This window comes from Chaetodon trifascialis, chromosome 11 (genome assembly GCF_039877785.1).
Source record: "Chaetodon trifascialis isolate fChaTrf1 chromosome 11, fChaTrf1.hap1, whole genome shotgun sequence".
In the NCBI taxonomy this organism is placed as follows: Eukaryota; Metazoa; Chordata; class Actinopteri; order Chaetodontiformes; family Chaetodontidae; genus Chaetodon; species Chaetodon trifascialis.
Genome location: NC_092066.1, coordinates 27,613,167 through 27,631,951, shown reverse-complemented (window position 1 = coordinate 27,631,951; position 18,785 = coordinate 27,613,167). Strand labels below are relative to the sequence as shown.

The window sequence follows — 18,785 nt, the reverse complement described above, 5'->3', positions numbered from 1 at the left end:
CCACCCCAGCTCTCCTGAAGGAATGTGAGGGAAAGAGTTGCAGGACTCTGTTCTTCCTGCATTGTAAAGATTGATGATGATGACTGGACAAATGGTCAATGAGGTATGCATTGGTGAATCTCAGTCCTGCATACCAAATTTGGTGTTGATACAGTCCAAGTCCATAAGGCAGAAGCAATTGCTTGTAAATGTAAATTCAGATTATGTAAATTAGCAAAAAAAAAAAAAAAGATGGTCAAAGAGGCTTTTCTGTAGGATAAGTTGAGTTTGGATCTGTGTCAAATTTCAAGTTAGTCAGATGCACAGTGTGCATATGCCAGCCAGGTTTCAAAATCTGTAACTGCAGCCTGTTGTAAGTCATTTTGGACAAAAATGTCCGATGAAAGAATATAATGTGTCTTTATTTTCCTTTAAGTTGCTCACTTCTCCAGGGAAGTTATAGTAAATTGTTAAAACATTTTAAAATGATATGGAGCTTGTAAAATAACATGTTTCTATTTGTGTCTCAGTGTTGAGTCTCAGGCTGTGTACAAATCCTACCTGAAAGTCCAAATGAAAGTACAGTCTGTGTAGGTTTTCTCATTGAAATATTTTACAAAATAACAAACATGATCTATTTGGCCGTGACATATTTCATAACTGTTACTTTGACCAGGCAAAGCAGCAAATGCTTCATAACTGTGTCTGTGCTTGGGCTTTAGATGTGACAAAGATTGGAATTTGGATGGATGGATTTTAACTTCTCTCTCTCTCTCTCTCTCTCTCTCTCTCTCTCTCTCTCTCTCTCTCTCTCTATCTCTCTATGTTTATCTGTTTCTCTGCCTCTGACCAGTGGGTGTGCCAGTTCTGCACCTATCTGAACTACTCTCCTGCTACTGTGTGTGAGATGTGTGACCTGGCTCGTCCAGAGCCTGCACCCCTATCTGTGAAGCTTCGCCCTCCCTCTCCTGTCAGACGGGTCCCTGCCCTGCCAATCAAACCGAAAGAGCCTGCCTCTAAAGACCTGGATTCCTGGAGGCAGAAGCAGATGAAGGAGGAGGGGCTGAAACTAATTCAACTGATTAGAGCAAGTCACCTTCATTCCACTTCATTCCCCGTCATTGTCCTTGGATCTATGGTACATTTACCCTACGTTTACACGTAACAGGGTATTTTGGAAAAAGGATATTTTGGCCCCTCCGTTTTCAAAAATAACATTGTGCACACAACATCGTTTACAAAAATGTTGTCGTTTACATGAACCCGGATAAATACGCCGTCGAGCGCATCATAACTATGCCAAACGTATGGGCGCGAGTGTAAACATAGTTCGCTCACATGGCATTAAGGATTCAGTCGCATGATGTGACGTTTCGGAACCTAAAACGCCGTTTAACCCAGTTTACATGCTGACAAATAACCGGTGTTTTCAGAAATGTCTTTGGCCGGAGTTTTTTTAAAAATGATCGTTTTCCATAAACAAGAGGCCAAACCGCATGAAAACATATGCGTTTTCCATGGTGTGAACGGGGTCTTAGTGTGTATATATATCAGTGGCGGCCTTTACAAACATTTGATGTGCTATTACTATGTATCACTACTAGGGTACACGTAAGCACTATGCCGAGTCAAATAGACAGTTAAATGCAGGTGAATGTTACCAGTTAGTGAATTTGAATTTATCTCCCCAGTGTTTGATATGTTTTGCTACAGATAAGATATAATTGGTACACACAAACTAGGGATGTCCCGATCACGTTTTTTTTGCCCCAGAGTCCGAGTCATTTGATTTTCAGTATCTGCCAATACCGAGTCCCGATATACTTCTATAAAACATTTGCTTTGGAGAAACATGCTTTTACATAATTCAATAACTTCACATTAATGACGTGTTGTGCAACCAAACACCCCTCATACATCCATGGCCTCCTCCTGGTTTTCGTACAATGCTTAGTTTGGAGAAATGTGCTTTTACATAATTTTGGGGAATTTTTCAAGGGAATAATATTAAATAATTTCACTTCTATGACCTGTAGTGCCACCAAAATCCCCTCACACATCAATGACCTCCTCCTCTTTATACTACAACACTTAGTTTGGGAATAGGTGCTTTTATATAATTTTTGGGAATTTTTATTGAGAATAATACTCAATAACTTCATGTTAATAGTGTGTATTGCCACCAAAATCGCCCCACACATCAATGGCCTCTTCTTGGTTGTACTACAACACTAGGTTTGGAGAAATGTGCTTTTGCATATTGTTGGGGAATTTTCAAAGGGAATAATATTCAATAACTTCATGCTAATAATGTGTAGTGCCACCAAAATCCCCTCACACATCAATGGCCTCCTCCTGGTTATACTACAACACTTAGTTTGGGAAAAGGTGCTTTTACAGAACTTTGGGGAATTTTTCAAGGGAACAATACTCAATAACTTCATATAACATGGAGTGCCACCAAAATCCCCTCAGACATTAATGGCCTCCTCCTCTTCATACTGCAACACTTAGTTTGGGAATAGGTGCTTCTGCATAATTTTGGGGAATTTTTATTGGGAATAATATTCAATAACGCTACTTCTGTAGTGTAGTCCTGTAACGATTTGTTCCTTTCAAGTCATTTTATGTGTTCTCATCCTGTGATATTTTATTGCATTTGTCTAACCCAATGAATGTCCTTGTACTGTTCAGCGTTGTAAGATAACATGACTGGTGGAAGCCAGTTTGGATAACAGGAGGCAGATGATACTTTTCTCTTCTCTACTGTCAGCGATGTCTGTTGCATTAGATCCATGCCCAAACAACACTCACGCACAGGTTGCTTATCACATTCCAAGGACAAGATGTTGACGATAGTTGTGCTGTCCACGTCCTGGTAACACATCTTCGTGATCATCAGACTCTCTGCTTTCTTGGTGGCACTACACATTATTTACATAATCTACATCATAGAGGTGAAATTATTGAATATTATTCCCTTGAAAAATTCCCCAAAATTATGCAAAAGCACAATTCTCCAAAATAAGTGTTGTAGTATAACCAGTAGGAGGCCATTGATATGTGAGGGGATTTTGGTGGCACTGCACATTATTAACATGAAGTTATTGAATATTATTCCCTTGAAAAATTCCCCAAAATTCTGTAAAAGCACCTTTTCCCAAACTAAGTGCTGTAGTATAACCAGGCAGAGGTCATTGATGTGTGGGGGGATTTTGGTAACACTACACTTCATAGAAGTGAAATTACTGAATGTTATTCCCAATAAAAATTCCCCAAAATTATGTAAAAGCATATTTCTCCAAACTAAGTGTTGTAGGAAAACTAGGAGGAGGCCATGGATGTATGAGGGGATTTTGGTTGCACAACACATTATTAATGTGAAGTTATTGAATATTATTCCCTCTAAAAATTCCCCAAAAATATGTAAAAGCATGTTTCTCCAAAGCAAATGATGTAGTACAACCAGCAGGATGCAATTAATGTGTGAGGTGAGTTTGGTGGCACTACATTTAACAGAAGTGAAGCACTGTACCACAGTGCAGCACATCACGCACCCCAACTTCAAAACAAACTGCTGTGTGCGAGTTCAGGCAAGATGGCGATCTGCGCAGTCGCATCCATCTGAGCTCCGCATAAGGTCCCGAAGTTGAAAGTATTTGAAGTTACATAGTCCACTTTTATAAACAGGAAAAGAAAGAAACAGCTGAAAAATGCCCGAAAATGAGCAAAATCAACCATACGAAACCTTTGGCAGTGAAAAACCTCCTGTTCACAAATCGTTTGAACACAAACGAGCACGACTACTCGACGAGAACAGCTAATGCTAATGCTAGCGGCAACAAACGAGACAGAGGGGGGACAAGTCCAGCCAACACTCCTGAAAAAACTCACATGGATATGAAACCGAAAGGTATGTCTCAAGAAGAAGACTGCATCACATCAACCGACGCTATACTGAAAGCCATCGACTCCCTCAGAAAACGTGTCGACGACCGCATGGAAGAAGTTAGCAGACAGATGCAACAACATAGCGCCATGCTGTCCTCCATTGCTAAGTCAGTGCAGCTTAACTCAGAGGAGCTAAAAGAATGCAAAACAAAAATTAAAGACATGGAAAAACAAATCGACTCACTCAAGAAAGAAAATGATGACATCAAGGACCGTCTATTGAACCAAGAAAGATACAAGCGACGATGGTGCCTCCACATTAAAGGGAAAAAAGAGAGAGTTAATGAGAACATCAGAGCAGAAGTGGTGGAGCTCCTGGGAAAAATTGCTCCAGACTTAAAGGAAAAGATGAACGAAGCGGTCGATGTGGTCCATAGAGTTGGGAGAGCGATGGAAAACAAACATCGACAAATCATCATCCTATTTGCAAGACGCATAGTGAGAGATGACATCTGGAGATGCACGAGGGGTTCACCGGTATGTAAAGAAGAAGGGATCCGCTTTGCTGAAGACCTGATTCAGGAAGACTGGTGGTCCAGACAAGCATTATGGCCAAAAATCGACCAGGCTAGAAAGGAGGGCAAGGCTGCAGGCTTCAGAGGCCCATTTGCTTTCATTGAAGGCAAGCGCATTGTGGAAAAGACTCCAGGTATGGACTGATTTTTGATTCTGGGAAGGAATACATAGTGGAACAGTTCTGGATATGGGACCACCCACTCAAGGTTTTTCTACTCCACCTCTTAGAACTTTTTCATAAATCTTGTTCTATGTGTTCTACGTTCCAGTTAAAAACTGACATTTCTTTTCTTTTTTTTAATACAAGGGGACTTAAAGACTCTGTCAAGCGCAAAGCTGTTTTTTTGTATTGCAAGGGACAACAAGCACATTGCATCTTTCTTCAGGAAACCCACTCTGATGACTCTGATGTTAAGTTCTGGTCACAGCAACAAAATTCTTTTCAGTCATGGGACAAATCGTTCGGCTGGAGTTGCCATCTGTTTCAACAGATGTCCTGGTAAAATACTGTGTAATAAGGCAGATGAAAATGGACATTGGGTTGCTTGTGCTTTGAATATTGACAACATTGTTATTATCCTGGTCAACATTTCTGGGTATAACAGTGAACCAAAAAATAGGAGCACGTTACATCAAATTTCGTTGATTATAAAAGAACTACAGGCAAAATTCCCCACTGATTATATGGTGATTGGTGGTGATTTCACCTTAACTCCTGATGAGTGGATGGATAGATGGCCCTCAAGACTTTCGGGGGAATTCAGGAACCCATTAATGGAAAATTTTATTAACAACAATAAATTAATGGATATCTGGAGAACCTTGAACAAAGATGCTAGACAATTTACTTGGCACAAACCTAATGGTCAAGTCAGATCACGTATTGATTATTGGTTGACTTCAAGATCAATCTCAGAACACGTTGCGGAAACAACGATCTCTAATCACTGTACCATTAATTTGAAACTAAGAAAAATGGATAAAAATAATAACTTTAAAGATTATTGGAAATTCAATTCTCAGTTATTAAAGAATGTGGAATACTGTAACTCTATTAAAACATTAATTTTGGATATTAAAAATGACATCACAATAAGTACATCGATATTAAAATGGGAATATCTAAAATTTAGTGTCAGAAAATACTCAATTGCATTTGGTAAAAAGATGGAAAGGGAAAGGAGAGCAGAAGAAACAAATGTAGTTAAAGAACTCATGGATCTTTACAGCAGATTGAACTGGACTGATGTGGAAAAAGAAAAAATTAATAACTTGCAATCCAAACTTGATGTAATGTATCTGCAATAAGGCCAAGGGTGCATATGTGAGGTCCAGAGCCAGGTGGATAGAGAAAGGGGAAAAAAACACGGCTTATTTCTGCAATTTAGAAAAACGCAGACAAGAATATAATTCAATACGTAGTCTACTAATTAATGGAGAGGAATGTACAGATCCCAAACGCATAAAGAAAGAAGTCTTTGAATTTTACAGTAAATTATATAAATCTTCGTATTCAGAACAAAATGTCACAGCCTTCTTTGATGAAATCAGTAACTTGATTCCGATAATTGATGATAATTTTAAAGAAGCTTGTGACGAGCAGTTATTAATTGCAGAATTTGACTGTGCAATTAAAAACATGGCATCTGACCGCTCACCAGGGCCAGATGGATTAACAACAAATTTCTATAAACATTTTTGGGAAGATATAAAACTCCTGTTGTTCCAAGCTTTAATTGAATGCATTAATCAAAAAGAACTAATGGAAACAATGAAACAAGGTGTAATAAAACTGATACCAAAACCTGGAAAAGATAAGAAAATTCTCAGTAACCTAAGACCTATAACACTTTTAAACACGGACTACAAAATCTTTACAAAAGTCCTGGCAACTAGATTAAAAACAGTTCAATTCAATTTTTCAATTCAATTCAATTCAATTCAATTTTATTTGTATAGCGCCAAATCACAACAGAAGTTGTCTCAGGACACTTTCCATATAGAGCTGGTACAGACCAAGCTCTTTTATCTACAGAAAACCAACAATTCCCCCATGAGCAAGCACTTGGCGACAGTGGCGAGGAAAAACTTCCTTTTAACAGGCAGAAACCTCGGGCAGAACCAGACTCTGGGTGGGCGGCCATCTGCCTCGACCGGTTGGGTGAGAGAGGAAGAGCAAGAGCAAGAGAGGGAGAGTGAGACAGACAGACAGACAGACAGACAGACAGACAGACAGACAGACAGAAATGCAGTCAGAGAGAGAGAGAGACACAGAGAGACAGAGAGACAGACATGCAATCACAGTAACAGTGACAGTGGATGTAATGATAGCAGCAGCAGTTGCCGTGGATGTCAGGCAGGGCCAAGGCAGGAGACGCAGCTGCAATCCACAATCCAGATTCAGCCACTGTGGAACCTGCAAGACGACAAAGCACAGGGACTCCGGGGAAGGAGCTAAGTTAGTAACAGGGATCTCTAAAATAATTAGTTCAATACAATCAGGATATCTTAAAGGAAGGTCAATTCAAAATAATATCCGCCTGGTTCTGGATCTCATTGATTACAATCACTTAATCAAAGATGATGGTTTCATGTTGTTTCTGGACTTTCACAAAGCATTTGATTCAATCGAACATGCTTTTATTATTAATACATTTAAACATTTTGGGTTTGGTGACACATTTCTTGATATGATTGCTATGTTGTATACTGATGTTTCCCTCTCAGAAGGTACATGTTCCAGATTCAGAGTAGAAAGAGGCATCAGACAGGGATGCACTATCTCACCTCTTTTATTTATTGTCGCCACAGAATTACTAGCTATAACTGTTGTAAATTCTAACATTAAAGGATTAGACATAAACAACCACAAAGTAATTATAAGTCAGCTTGCTGACGACACAACAATCTTTCTTAAAAACAAAGAACAAATTCCATTGGCCTTAGAAACAATTAAACTGTTCTCCCAAGCCTCAGGTCTGCATCTGAATCTGGACAAGTGTGAACTCATGAGTATACATAACTGTTCTGACCTTTCACTGTATGATATGCCTGTTAAAAATAAGATAAAATATTTAGGAATTTGGGTAACCAAATGTTCTGACACTAGTGAAAAAGAGAATATTCAAAATACGATTGATAAATGTAAAAAAAAAACCTTAAACAACTGGCTGCAAAGGGACTTAACGTTGTTTGGAAGAACAATGTTAACCAAAATTGAATCATTATCCAGGTTAATCTATCCAGCATACTCTCTAGCAATCCCACCAAGGATTATAAAAGAAATTAATGGAATAAATTTTTATTTCATATGGAGAGATAAACATCACTATATCAAAAGTGGAGACTTGGTGAAGGACTATCAGGACGGTGGCATAAAAGCAATTGATTTTCGAAATTATGAATGGAATGTTAAAGATTAACTGGCTCCGATCCTTTTTGAAAAATGGTGATGAGATATGGTTTTCCTTACCCAATCTTATTTTCAACAAAGTTGGAGGTATTGAATTTCTATTAGTATGTGATTTTGAAATATCCAAACTACCCATGAAACTTTCTAAATTTCACCAGCAGGTTTTACTACAATGGAAAATGATGTTCAATCATAACTTCAGCCCTCATAATGTCCCACTGTGGAACAACAGAGCAATACTGAGCAGGAGGAGGTCTATGTTCATGGAAGACTGGATGGTAAAACAAATTTGGTCAATTACACATCTAATGGATGGGACTGGAGAAATACTTGTATTGGATGATTTTAATGCAAAATATAACACTAATTGCTCCATTGAGATCTACAAGGAAGTCACACAAAATATCCCAAAAGTCCTCCTTTATTCAATAAAGAACATGTTAAACATACCAACTCCCAATCCACACAAAATTAAAATAGAGGATATGGACCTTGTTAATGACAAATGTAATAATAAATTTTTAAGGCAGTACTTAGGTAATACTTTCTATCCAAGTATAGCCAAAAGCACACTTACTCTCAAAGATTATGATAAATCAAAAATATCAGCTATTCGTACAAAATATCTAAAATTCTTAGTTCCTCCCAAATGTAAAGAAATACATTTTAAGACCATCAACAACATTTATCCCTCAAATGAATTCATTAACAAAAGATTTAAATTAGTTGTAGATAACTGTTATATTTGCAAAACGAATGTAGAAACGATAGAGCACCTGTTTTTTGGATGTGAGATCATTCAAGATATATGGAAGTCTCTCCATGATTTAATATCGTCCAGCTCCATCAACATAGATTTCTGGTCTTTTCAAAACATTCAAGTTGGTGTAATTCTTCAGAATTAAAAAAATGAATTTTTAGTGAATAATTTGATCATTCTTACAAAATACTATATTCACAAGTGTCGCTACACTAAATCCCCCCCTTCATGGACTGCTCTTAAAAATGAAGTCTCCTTATTTCAACAGTGTCCAAAACACATCAATACTCCCCTTGCAGTCAAATTGTATACTCTGATTACAACTGTCAATTTATCCTGAACCCCTTGTACTTGTCAATATGATTTTCCTTCCTTATTCATCATTTATTTAAGTACAAATTTTTCATTCATTTATTTATTTTTCCTTCCTTCATTTTTTTTTATATATTTATTTATTTATTTTCTTTCCTTTCCCTCTATGCAATCTCAATTTAATAGGAGGTGTGATTGTTCTCTCAATTTGATGTACTTATGTATACATCTGAGTTTGTCATTGTTCTTGTTAAATAAAGTAAAAAAAAAAAAAAAACTGCTGTGTGCTGCCGTGTTCCGCGCATGCGCTGTTCAGTGGCGTCTGTCACAGACACAGACCCGGCCTGTAAATGTTGGTAGTTAATAAATACTATTTTATTCTCATTTATTTTTAATCACTAGCCCATATATTGTAAATGTGATTAAAAATAACAATAAATATACATATGTATCCGATACCTGATCGGGACATAACGTCCAATCCGATCAGTCTGCAGTCACGTGAGCGGCCCCGATTTCCGATCACGTAATCGGATCGGGACAACCCTAACACAAACCCTTAAAATCCTCTTTTTCCATCATTAAACAAACCAAGAATATATAAATATATTTTTTACTTCAAAAGTAAAAAGAGAAACAATTCATTTTCACAGCTTCCAAGAGTACCAAGTGCTTCTTCTCCCCAGCTAATTAATGGAACAACATATTTATATTTACATACTCAAATAAAAAAGAAAAAAAAAAACGGCAAATACATACACATCCGAGCTCCTTCACTCTCAGTTTCTCCTGCTGTCTTCTCCTCTCGAACGGCGTTGTTTTCAGTGACTTCACTGAATTTTCTCTCTAGATTTTCTCCTTTTTCGGCTCTCTCTGTGACTAGCTAATGATCTTGTTTACTAATTACTCCGACACTCTGCACTCGACGTCACTCGCTTGGTGGTTTTAATTACAGGCTTGCAGGTGAACAAACCGCTCGCTCTCTGCTGCCACCCCATGGCCGGTGGTGTGTATAGCGATCAGAGGGAGACTGCGCCCCGCTGTCTTCTATCTCTTGTATTGAAGAGGAACGAACTGTGCATGTCAACGTTATGACGAGAGTCAATGGGGAAAGATGTGTGCGCCCGTGGCCGGATATATGTCAGCTATTAGTAACTGTAGGACATTTCTAATCTGACTATTTAGTGCAGATTTTACATTTTAGTAACTCACTTCAGACTATTATTCATTTTGCCTTTTAAAACATAGAATATGCATGTAAAAGTCATTAAAAAAAAAACGTTTTAGATAGATAGATAGATAGATAGATAGATAGATAGATAGATAGATAGATAGATAGATAGATAGATAGATAGATAGATAGATAGATAGATACTTTATTCATCCCGGCATACTCCACAAATTTAAAGTAAAAGGCATGCAATAAATAATCCAAAAGTACAGCAAGCAAAGGATTAAAAGTAAAAATGTCCAGTGTGAACAGAATGTAAGTTAAGATGCATGTTGAGTGAGTGTTCGGATTCCATTCGGAACATTGAGGAATGTTGACATTAATGTTTAAGCCCCCCCCCAGTGGAGTTAAAGAACTGCATGGCGTGGGGAGGAACAACCTCCTCAGTCTGTCAGTGGAGCAGAACAGTAACAGCAGCCTGTCACTGAAGCTGCTCCTCTGCCTGGAGATGGTGACATAATGTGCTTTTACAAATTCTTTTTTATATATCTGTCACATCATTAAACAGTTCTAAACTCTCTCTGTGCCACATTTCACAGACATGAGAGTCTGATCAGGGGCACTATTTGCCCTCTAATGGCAGAAGTTCTTGTGATATTCTTCTGGCAGCTCGGATTGTCCATGATTGACAGGAGCCTGCTCGGCGCCTGTCGCTCTGCGACAGATGTCAGACTGTCCAGCTCTGTGCCCACAACAGAGCCCGTCATCCTCACCAGTTTGTCCAGATGTGTAGCGTTCCTCTTTTTGATGCTGTCTCTCCAGCACACTGCTGCATAGAAGAGGGCACTTGCCACCACAGTCTGGTAGAACATCTGCAGCATCTTTTTGCAGATGTTGAAGGACGCCAGCCTTCTGAGGAAATACAGTCGGTTCTGTCCTCTCCTGCACGGAGCATCTGTGTTAGCAGTTCAGTCCATTTTATCATCTAGCTGCACTCCCAGGTATTTGTAGTTCTGTATAAACTCCACACAGTCCCCTTTGATGATCATAGGCTCCGGATGAGGCCTGGGCCTCCTGAAGTCCACCACCATCTCCCTGGTCTTGGTGGTGTTGAGGTGCAGGTGCTTGGAGTCGCACCATGTGACAAAGTCCCGGATCAGTGTCCTGTACTCCTCCTCCTGTCCACTCCTGATACAGCCCACGATACAGGATCCTGATACAGGCGGCCATCTGTCTCGACCGGTTGAGTGAGAGAGGGAGAGCAAGAAAGGGAGAGTGAGACAGACACAGACAGACAGACAAAGAGAGACAGACAGACAGAAATGCAGTCAGAGAGAGAGACAGAGAGACATGCAATCACAGTAACAGTGACAGTGGATGTAATAATAGCAGTAGCAGTTGCAGTGGATGTCAGGCAGGGCCAAGGCAGGAGACGCAGCTGCAATCCACAATCCAGATTCAGCCACTGTCCATGGGAACCTGCAAGACGACAAAGCACAGAGACTCCGGCGAAGGAGCTAAGTTAGTAACACGCTGTGGTAGGACATGAAAGCATGCAGATGGAGAGGGACAGAAGGACAGAGGAGCTCGATGTGTATCTTTGGAGGTCCCCCTACTCTTAAATGTAGAGACAGTGTCTGTCTCCCGGACAAAGACTGGAAGATGGTTCCACAGGAGAGGAGCTTGATAGCTAAATGCTCTGACTCCTGTTCTGCTTTTTAAGACTTTAGGAACCATAAGTAGACCTGCATTCTGGGAACGCAGTGTTCGAGTGGGGCAATAAGGTACTATGAGCTCTTTAAGATAAGAAGGTGCCTGGCCATTTATGGCTTTGTAAGTAAGGAGGAGAATTTTAAATTCTATTCTAAACTTTACAGGGAGCCAGTGCAAAGTGGCGAGTATTGGAGAAATATGATCTCTCTTCCTGGTTTTTGTCAGAACACGTGCTGCAGTGTTCTGGAGCAACTGGAGAATATTCAGCAACGAATTTGGGCAGCCTGATAGTAAAGAATTGCAATAATCCTGTTCTAAGTATCTGTCCTTTATGTCTTTGTCAGGATGGGGAGAAGAAAGGAGTGAGTCCAGAAGAGGTGTACACAAGCATGAGGGTAGCTAGGGACAGCAGCATCCTCCCCTGCAAGTGGTTAAAGACAGAGCTTCCTCGGCTGTTAGACCAGATCAGGACGTTGGTGGCAACTTCCTCCCAGAAGTCTGTTTCTGAGAAGACCACTACACAGAACACAGTCAGTATGCTTCTCTCAGTTTTAATGAACGGCTCTTTCATCTTGACAGATTTTCTGACAGTATTTTCTGGTAGTGACAGACCTTCCTCTAATACAGAGCGGCTCATGTGAAGTTCCTGCTGAGGATGCTGGGAAACAGGTTGACAGTGTAATCCAGCTGTCCCGAGCAGAGGCCAAGCAGGCCTGGCTGACAGCAGGAGGCGACACTGAGAGGGCTGCCAGGCAAGCTCTGAGAGACAGACTCGCCAAGGTGACAAATATGTCTCCATGCACTGTTTAAGGATGCACAATAATATTCCATCAGTTTTCCTGTTGTGTAGAGATGGTATAATATTTTTCTTGACCCCACTCTCTCAGGTAGAGGAACTATGTGCACTGGGCTTCAGTGATGAGACTCGTTGTCATGAGGTTTTGAGGCAGAGTGGTGGAGAGGTGAGAGGGGCTCTGGCCCTGCTGCAACGACCCCTTCTGGAATTCTTCCACAAGCACATGTGGAGCGACAAGCCCGAGCCTCCTGTAGATATCCTTCACCCTGACAAACAGGTGAGACCAGGCATTTACATCACATCAGTGTGCTGACACTATAAAAGTTCAGTCCTCAGCCATCTTAATTCTTATCAGTGTGATGTTTAGATATTTATAATCCTGCCTCATTCTCCGCATTAACATCAAGAGGGTTGAAATGGAAAAATGGGAGGTCCAAAACCATCGAGAGTGAATTCAGCTGAATTGAAAAAAAAAAAGGTCTGAGAAAACATATACAATAAAAAACTAAAATACTTTTAGGGGTGGTAAAAGAACTGCTTTAAGAATGTATGTCAATCTAAAACTTCTCCCTCCTCATCCCCTTCTGTTAGTTCTGTGTTGACTATGTAGTTGCTGTATCTGTTATGATATATAATATGTCTGCTGTGTGCCATAGTTTAACACGTTCTCAAATTGTGGTAAATTGTCGGGAATAACTATGGGATGTAAGTTATCCTGACCATTCAAATAAATGCAAAGTAAGTATATCACAGATGTTATTTATTATGTTATTGTAGGGACAGAAATTCTTTCAGCTACCCCAACTGTGACTGACCTCCAGTGTCACTGGCATTTAGCAGCTAAAGTGTTAGCTACTTCCTTCAAGAGCTGAAGGAGAGCAATCCACAGCTAAAAAGAGAGTGAATAGTGAAATATTGGATTCAAGAGGTTACTAGAGAAATGATTCCAAATGCATGGTAATTGTCCAGTGCAGTGATAATGTCACAAGGCATCTCTGTGGAGCTATGTTTGTGTGAAAGTCTACAGGAAATAATGCGCTGCAGAGAGGAAAAAGAAAGTTAGCTATGCTTTACCATGCATATAGTTAAGTAAACACAAACGAGTGAGTTTACCCATGAGCATCTAGCCATCCTCCTAAAACCTGCAGTGGGGAACTTTTTTCTCCCCCTTCTGGTAGTGAGAGTAATTACACAAAGATTGTCATGAATGTAGCAGTTCATTTATATGTAAAAGACCAGCACTCCAGTTTTAACATGAATGCTGCTCTGTGTCTGCTTCATGGGTGAAACTGTTTGCTAACACATTAACCATAACAACTATGATAATATGTCAATGTTCATAAAGTGACAATATGTTAGTGTCAGTGCACAAGTGGGCAAAACCATCAGTGAATGCAACGTTAATGAGGATGCTTTTAGAGCAAAAGAGTGGTTTGAGTGAGTGTAAGGATATGTGATAGTGTTGTGTTGTTTGCGAATGATTCGTTCAAAAAAACGAATATTTTAAGTGAACGTACTGAACTGAATCACTTCCTCAAGTGATTTGTTCGTTTCTCAGTTCAGTTAAACTGTCAGCAGCACCGGGTGGGCAGTCAGCAAGCCGCTGCAGGGAGGGAAAGAGGGAGGAAGGGAAAGACCGCGCGCGCCGACTGCACCGTGTCACTGATGCCTGAATCACTCAGTGAACTACACTCTCCTGAATCATTTTCCTCTGAGGGATACACTTTCATGGCGACCGTTGTTCCCCGTTGTTCTAACAGATTTAGTTTCCAGATAAACAAACTTAAAACATTAGGCTGGCAGTAATGAGAAGAGAGTGAGACTCACCAGCTGTAGCAGGCACTAGGCAGGAGCAACGGAGGGAGATAGGGATGTGTTTTGTTCAAGTGTACCATGGAGAAAACTATTTTTTTTTAAACTCTGTTAAATTTGCCACCTCAACAACTCACATACAGTAGGACACAGCATGTAACAAGTAGTGTATAAAACCTGCAGTTTGAGAAAATGCATGACTGTCTGATCATCTCATTGCGACAATTTGCGAGGGAACGGTGCATATTCAGTGTGAATCTTTCACTGAATGTACTGTGTACTCACTGAGCCCAATTTGCCGAGTAGACCAGTTAAATAGCATACCATAGGACAGGACACTTAAGGCATCGTGATTTATAAACAAGTTTTATATTTACAAATGTGTTTGTCAAAGCAACACTCTCGTCTCCCAGTCCTGGAAGCTGTGAACTGAAGTGAAACCTGAACCGTTCAGCCGTATATCAATTCAGGAGTGGCAGGCTCCTCCTGCCAAGCACTGAATGAGTCGGTGATTCGGTGAACGAATCTTTTGAACGAATCTTTCTAGTGAACTGATTCTAGTGATTCAGTACATCTAAAAGAACTGGCGTGCCCATCACTAATATGTGAGGTCTGTCTTTGTTGTATCCATCTACCTATTGTTTTTTTTCTTTTACAGCGCATATGTCGGAGGTTACTGGCGGTGTACGATCTTCCTAGCTGGGGTCGCTGTGAGCTGGCGTTGTCACTGCTTCTGGAGCACAGTGCCCCCTATTCATTAGAAGATGTAGTGCAGGCTGTGCGAGAGTCCCACGACAGGGATTTTATAAAGAGAGTGCTGGCAAAAGAGTGTCCCATCTGCCTCTCTGTCTTCCCCCACAGCAAGGTACTGAGACAATGAATCTTTATATGAGCTTTGCATCGTTGAAGCATAACTTAAGTAATTTCCTACATTTTTGCCTTCTCTCCTCTCTCAGATGCAGTCTCTGACATCCTGCCAGTGTTCAGTGTGTTGTGGTTGTTTCCAGCAGCACTTCACCATCGCTGTGAGGGACAAACACATCAGAGACATGGTGTGTCCAGTCTGCTGGGAGCCTGACATCAATGACCCTGAACACCTCAACAGCTACTTCTCCACCCTCGACATCCAGGTAGGGAAGAAGATGAACTGCGGAAGGAATAAGGGAGTGAGGTTATAGGTTGTGTTCACAAACAAAGAATGTCACAGTGACATTGGGATAGGGCTGTCAAAATTGGCACAAAATGACATTTGAAAAACCCCAATTTTTCTACAGATATCTATTTTATATCCATAAGAAGGAAAAGCAATACCACGAGGGGCATACTGTTAATATATTATTTCAACCTATAAATCTTTTAAAATATCGACAATCCTACACATCACAAAAACAAAATAATGTTGAATTATGCTCTCATTTCATTTTCAATCAATGAAAGTAAAATATGTGCAGAGTTTCTGTGTGATGAACGAAGTAATGATCAGGACTCAGATGCAGACAGAAGTGTAGCGTGACCGGTAAAAGGGTTTATTGTAACCAGAGTTCAGGCTGACTCTTGAGTTAATGGTATGGAGGTGGATAGTAGAGTGGTAAAGGCAACGTGGTGGACAGGAGTCTTTGTAGGTTGAGGTGCCACGTGGTGATGCAGTGCAGGAGAGGACACAGAAGGTGGTGTGGGCTAGAGGCAGGTGGCCGAGCGGGATCCAGCAGCAAGGTGGCAAGGATGAAAACGCAGGGAACAGGACACCAGTAGTGGGAAGCGGAGGAACCTCTGCAGGGTGGAGATTGAAGAGAGTTCCGATGAGCAAACACGAAATCAACAAACGAACTATCACAAGACCGTAGAGCCCTCCACTGAACGCCAGCTTTATCCCGTCTGGGATAGAGATGGGAATCAGCTGTGTGCCAGCTCCCCAAAAATCCGCCCAACCTCAGCCGAAAAAGGACTACACACAAAAAGAAAACCAGCCCCACACACTATAAAGGAAACAAACAAAACATAAATATCGCACCAATCATAACAGTGAGAAGCACACAAATCCTGTTTTAGGGTTTTATGCTGTGCCATGAACTCCTCAGGCACAATGCATTTCACCCTAAATTTCCCCCTTTTTCCTGTTTCCCTCATTGAATGTCCTTTTGTCCTCTTTCTCACCTTAGTGAGAAAGGGCCACTACAATTCCTAGACTGTTTCCTGGGATTAGTAAATCATCTAATTCCCACACCCTTCTCAAACCTGTTAACTCAAGTCAGCTTTGCCATTGACAATGAACCACCTTCCACAGTCAGATGACTTTTGGATGTTCGTTGCTGAAGGGGACTACAGTATTCTGCATGCACATTAGGGTTGGGCGGTAATCCGGTAGTAACGTATCCCGCGGTATCTAAAAATAGCGACGTATCACTTTCATTACCATCATTAAAAAAATGCTGCGCATATAGGTCTATAGGGGTCTAACATAATTGTAGCATCGTCATAACAAAAATGACGTCCACTCCACTTTACATGCTAAAAAAATGAACCTGAGCAGTTTTACAGATGTTTTAACACAGGTATGTCCAGGCGCTCATATGGGCAGATCTGGGCAGAGTACCGTTATCTCGTCCAAGCACACGGAGAAACTCCTCTGTTGAAAACACCTTTTCAGCCTTTTTTCTGCTTGTTATTGTTCTTAGCTCTCATAAAAAGATGAAATGCAAATAAAACAATAAAATAACACTTCGGGCTGCTCAGCAGAGTCCTCTGTGAGCGCTCTGCTCATTCATGAGACGGAGCGGTGAAACTAACTGCGTGGTTACACCGGTCAATAGCTCAGTGACCCGCCCACATTCACCATAGAAACACCAATGACGATCCAGCAGGAAGTAAGCCCAGAGATAGGTTATTGCATGAAGAGCGCTCCCTCCATTCTAGAAACCCCCTCCTTTTTATGTAAACAAGCAGGACCTTCGTGGTTGATCTCAAACTAACGCACAGAACGTCATAGGAGGAGACATTAGCAGCGTTTTTTCGGGCTGGTATATAACTTTTGACCACAAAACAGCAAAGATAAAACATACTTTATGATTTAGCAAAGTTTTTTTTCTGGTACTCTTTGGCTGCCAGCTTGCCGAGTTTTCGTCGCACAGTGTGGAGGCAGACATGTAATTTTGTGGGGTATGAATTATGTCTCGTTTGGGTGACAATGCTTGTTAGAGGCTTTTAACTGAGTTTCTCCCCGTCATTCTGGTATGCTACAAGTTAGGACTGGTGCTTCTTCGCGTGAGCATTGACCGTCTGAACTGGCGCCTCCTATCTCATCTGTAAAATTGGTGGAGTGCACATTTAAATGATCATTCCTGTGGTTTTGCATGTCTCAGCCCATCTACCTCAAACAATGTTTACATTTCAATACTGACTGGGTTTTGGCTACTTTTCAGGCACTGACTTTCAGGTTGCATTATTGTATTATATGCTTCAGCTGCGAGAATGTCTGGACTCGGAAGTCTATGAATTGTTCCATAAGAAGCTGACAGAGCAGGCTCTAATCAAAGACCCCAAGTTCCTCTGGTGCTGTCATGTAAGTACACAATGAGTGACCCGGCTTTGTCAACAAAAATATGTTGAACAAATTTTGTAAAGTACAATATTCAAGACTATGGAAGTTTCAGTAACATTAAGGGCTTTATTTTTGTTGCGGTGCAACTACCAGCACAAGCAGCTCTCACACAGTTTGGTATGTTCCTGCCTTTGAAATACACTTTGTCCATTTGTGTGGCATTTTAGTGTTTGGTACAGAACACTCGGTGCACAGGTGGAGGAAAGGAGCAATAATTCAAATGAGGCAGCTGCAAAGTCACTTGTTGGTGTTTTAATGGAAGTTGGGCATTAGAAGCTACTCTGAGATTAGACATCTCAGGAACATGTCTGTTTCAGGTGCAACGTCACAGTCATTTGTCATTTCACCTTTGTGCAGTCCATTCAGTAAAGATGATGTTCTAATAAAACGTATAATAATAAAATTAGCTTCAAATGAAAGAATAACTGCTTGTCTAGTACTTCTTCTCTATTGTATTCAAACCATTTTCGAGCAAGTTTCATTTTTTAAAACATGAAGTATAAGTGAAAACCTAATGCTGATAGTAATATATTTCAAAAGCCAGTGTATACGTTAGATAATAATACTCCTCTACTATTTCCTCTCCTTCTTTTCTCCACTCCGTTTCCTCTCCTCAGTGTTCATATGGGTTTATCTATGATGGAGACCAGCTGAAGGTCACCTGTTTTCAGTGCTGCAACAGTTTCTGTGCTCAGTGTAAAAAGCCTGTAGGTATTATATATCTCTTTCTTTTGTCTTGATCTCCTCTTCCTGTTTTGTGCCTTC

General features: G+C 40.5%; 1 protein-coding gene across 1 annotated transcript in view; it reads left to right on the top strand.

Moving 5' to 3' along the window:
• The window catches only part of rnf31 (ring finger protein 31), a 150,507-nt gene that overhangs the window by 75,074 nt on the left and 56,648 nt on the right, over positions 1-18,785 (top strand). The window contains exons 10-17 of the mRNA XM_070974644.1: positions 833-1,066; positions 12,159-12,344; positions 12,442-12,594; positions 12,702-12,887; positions 15,081-15,287; positions 15,379-15,552; positions 17,883-17,981; positions 18,638-18,727. Of these exons, the coding sequence (XP_070830745.1) occupies positions 833-1,066; positions 12,159-12,344; positions 12,442-12,594; positions 12,702-12,887; positions 15,081-15,287; positions 15,379-15,552; positions 17,883-17,981; positions 18,638-18,727 (1,329 nt within the window). The remainder of the gene's footprint in view (positions 1-832; positions 1,067-12,158; positions 12,345-12,441; positions 12,595-12,701; positions 12,888-15,080; positions 15,288-15,378; positions 15,553-17,882; positions 17,982-18,637; positions 18,728-18,785) is intronic.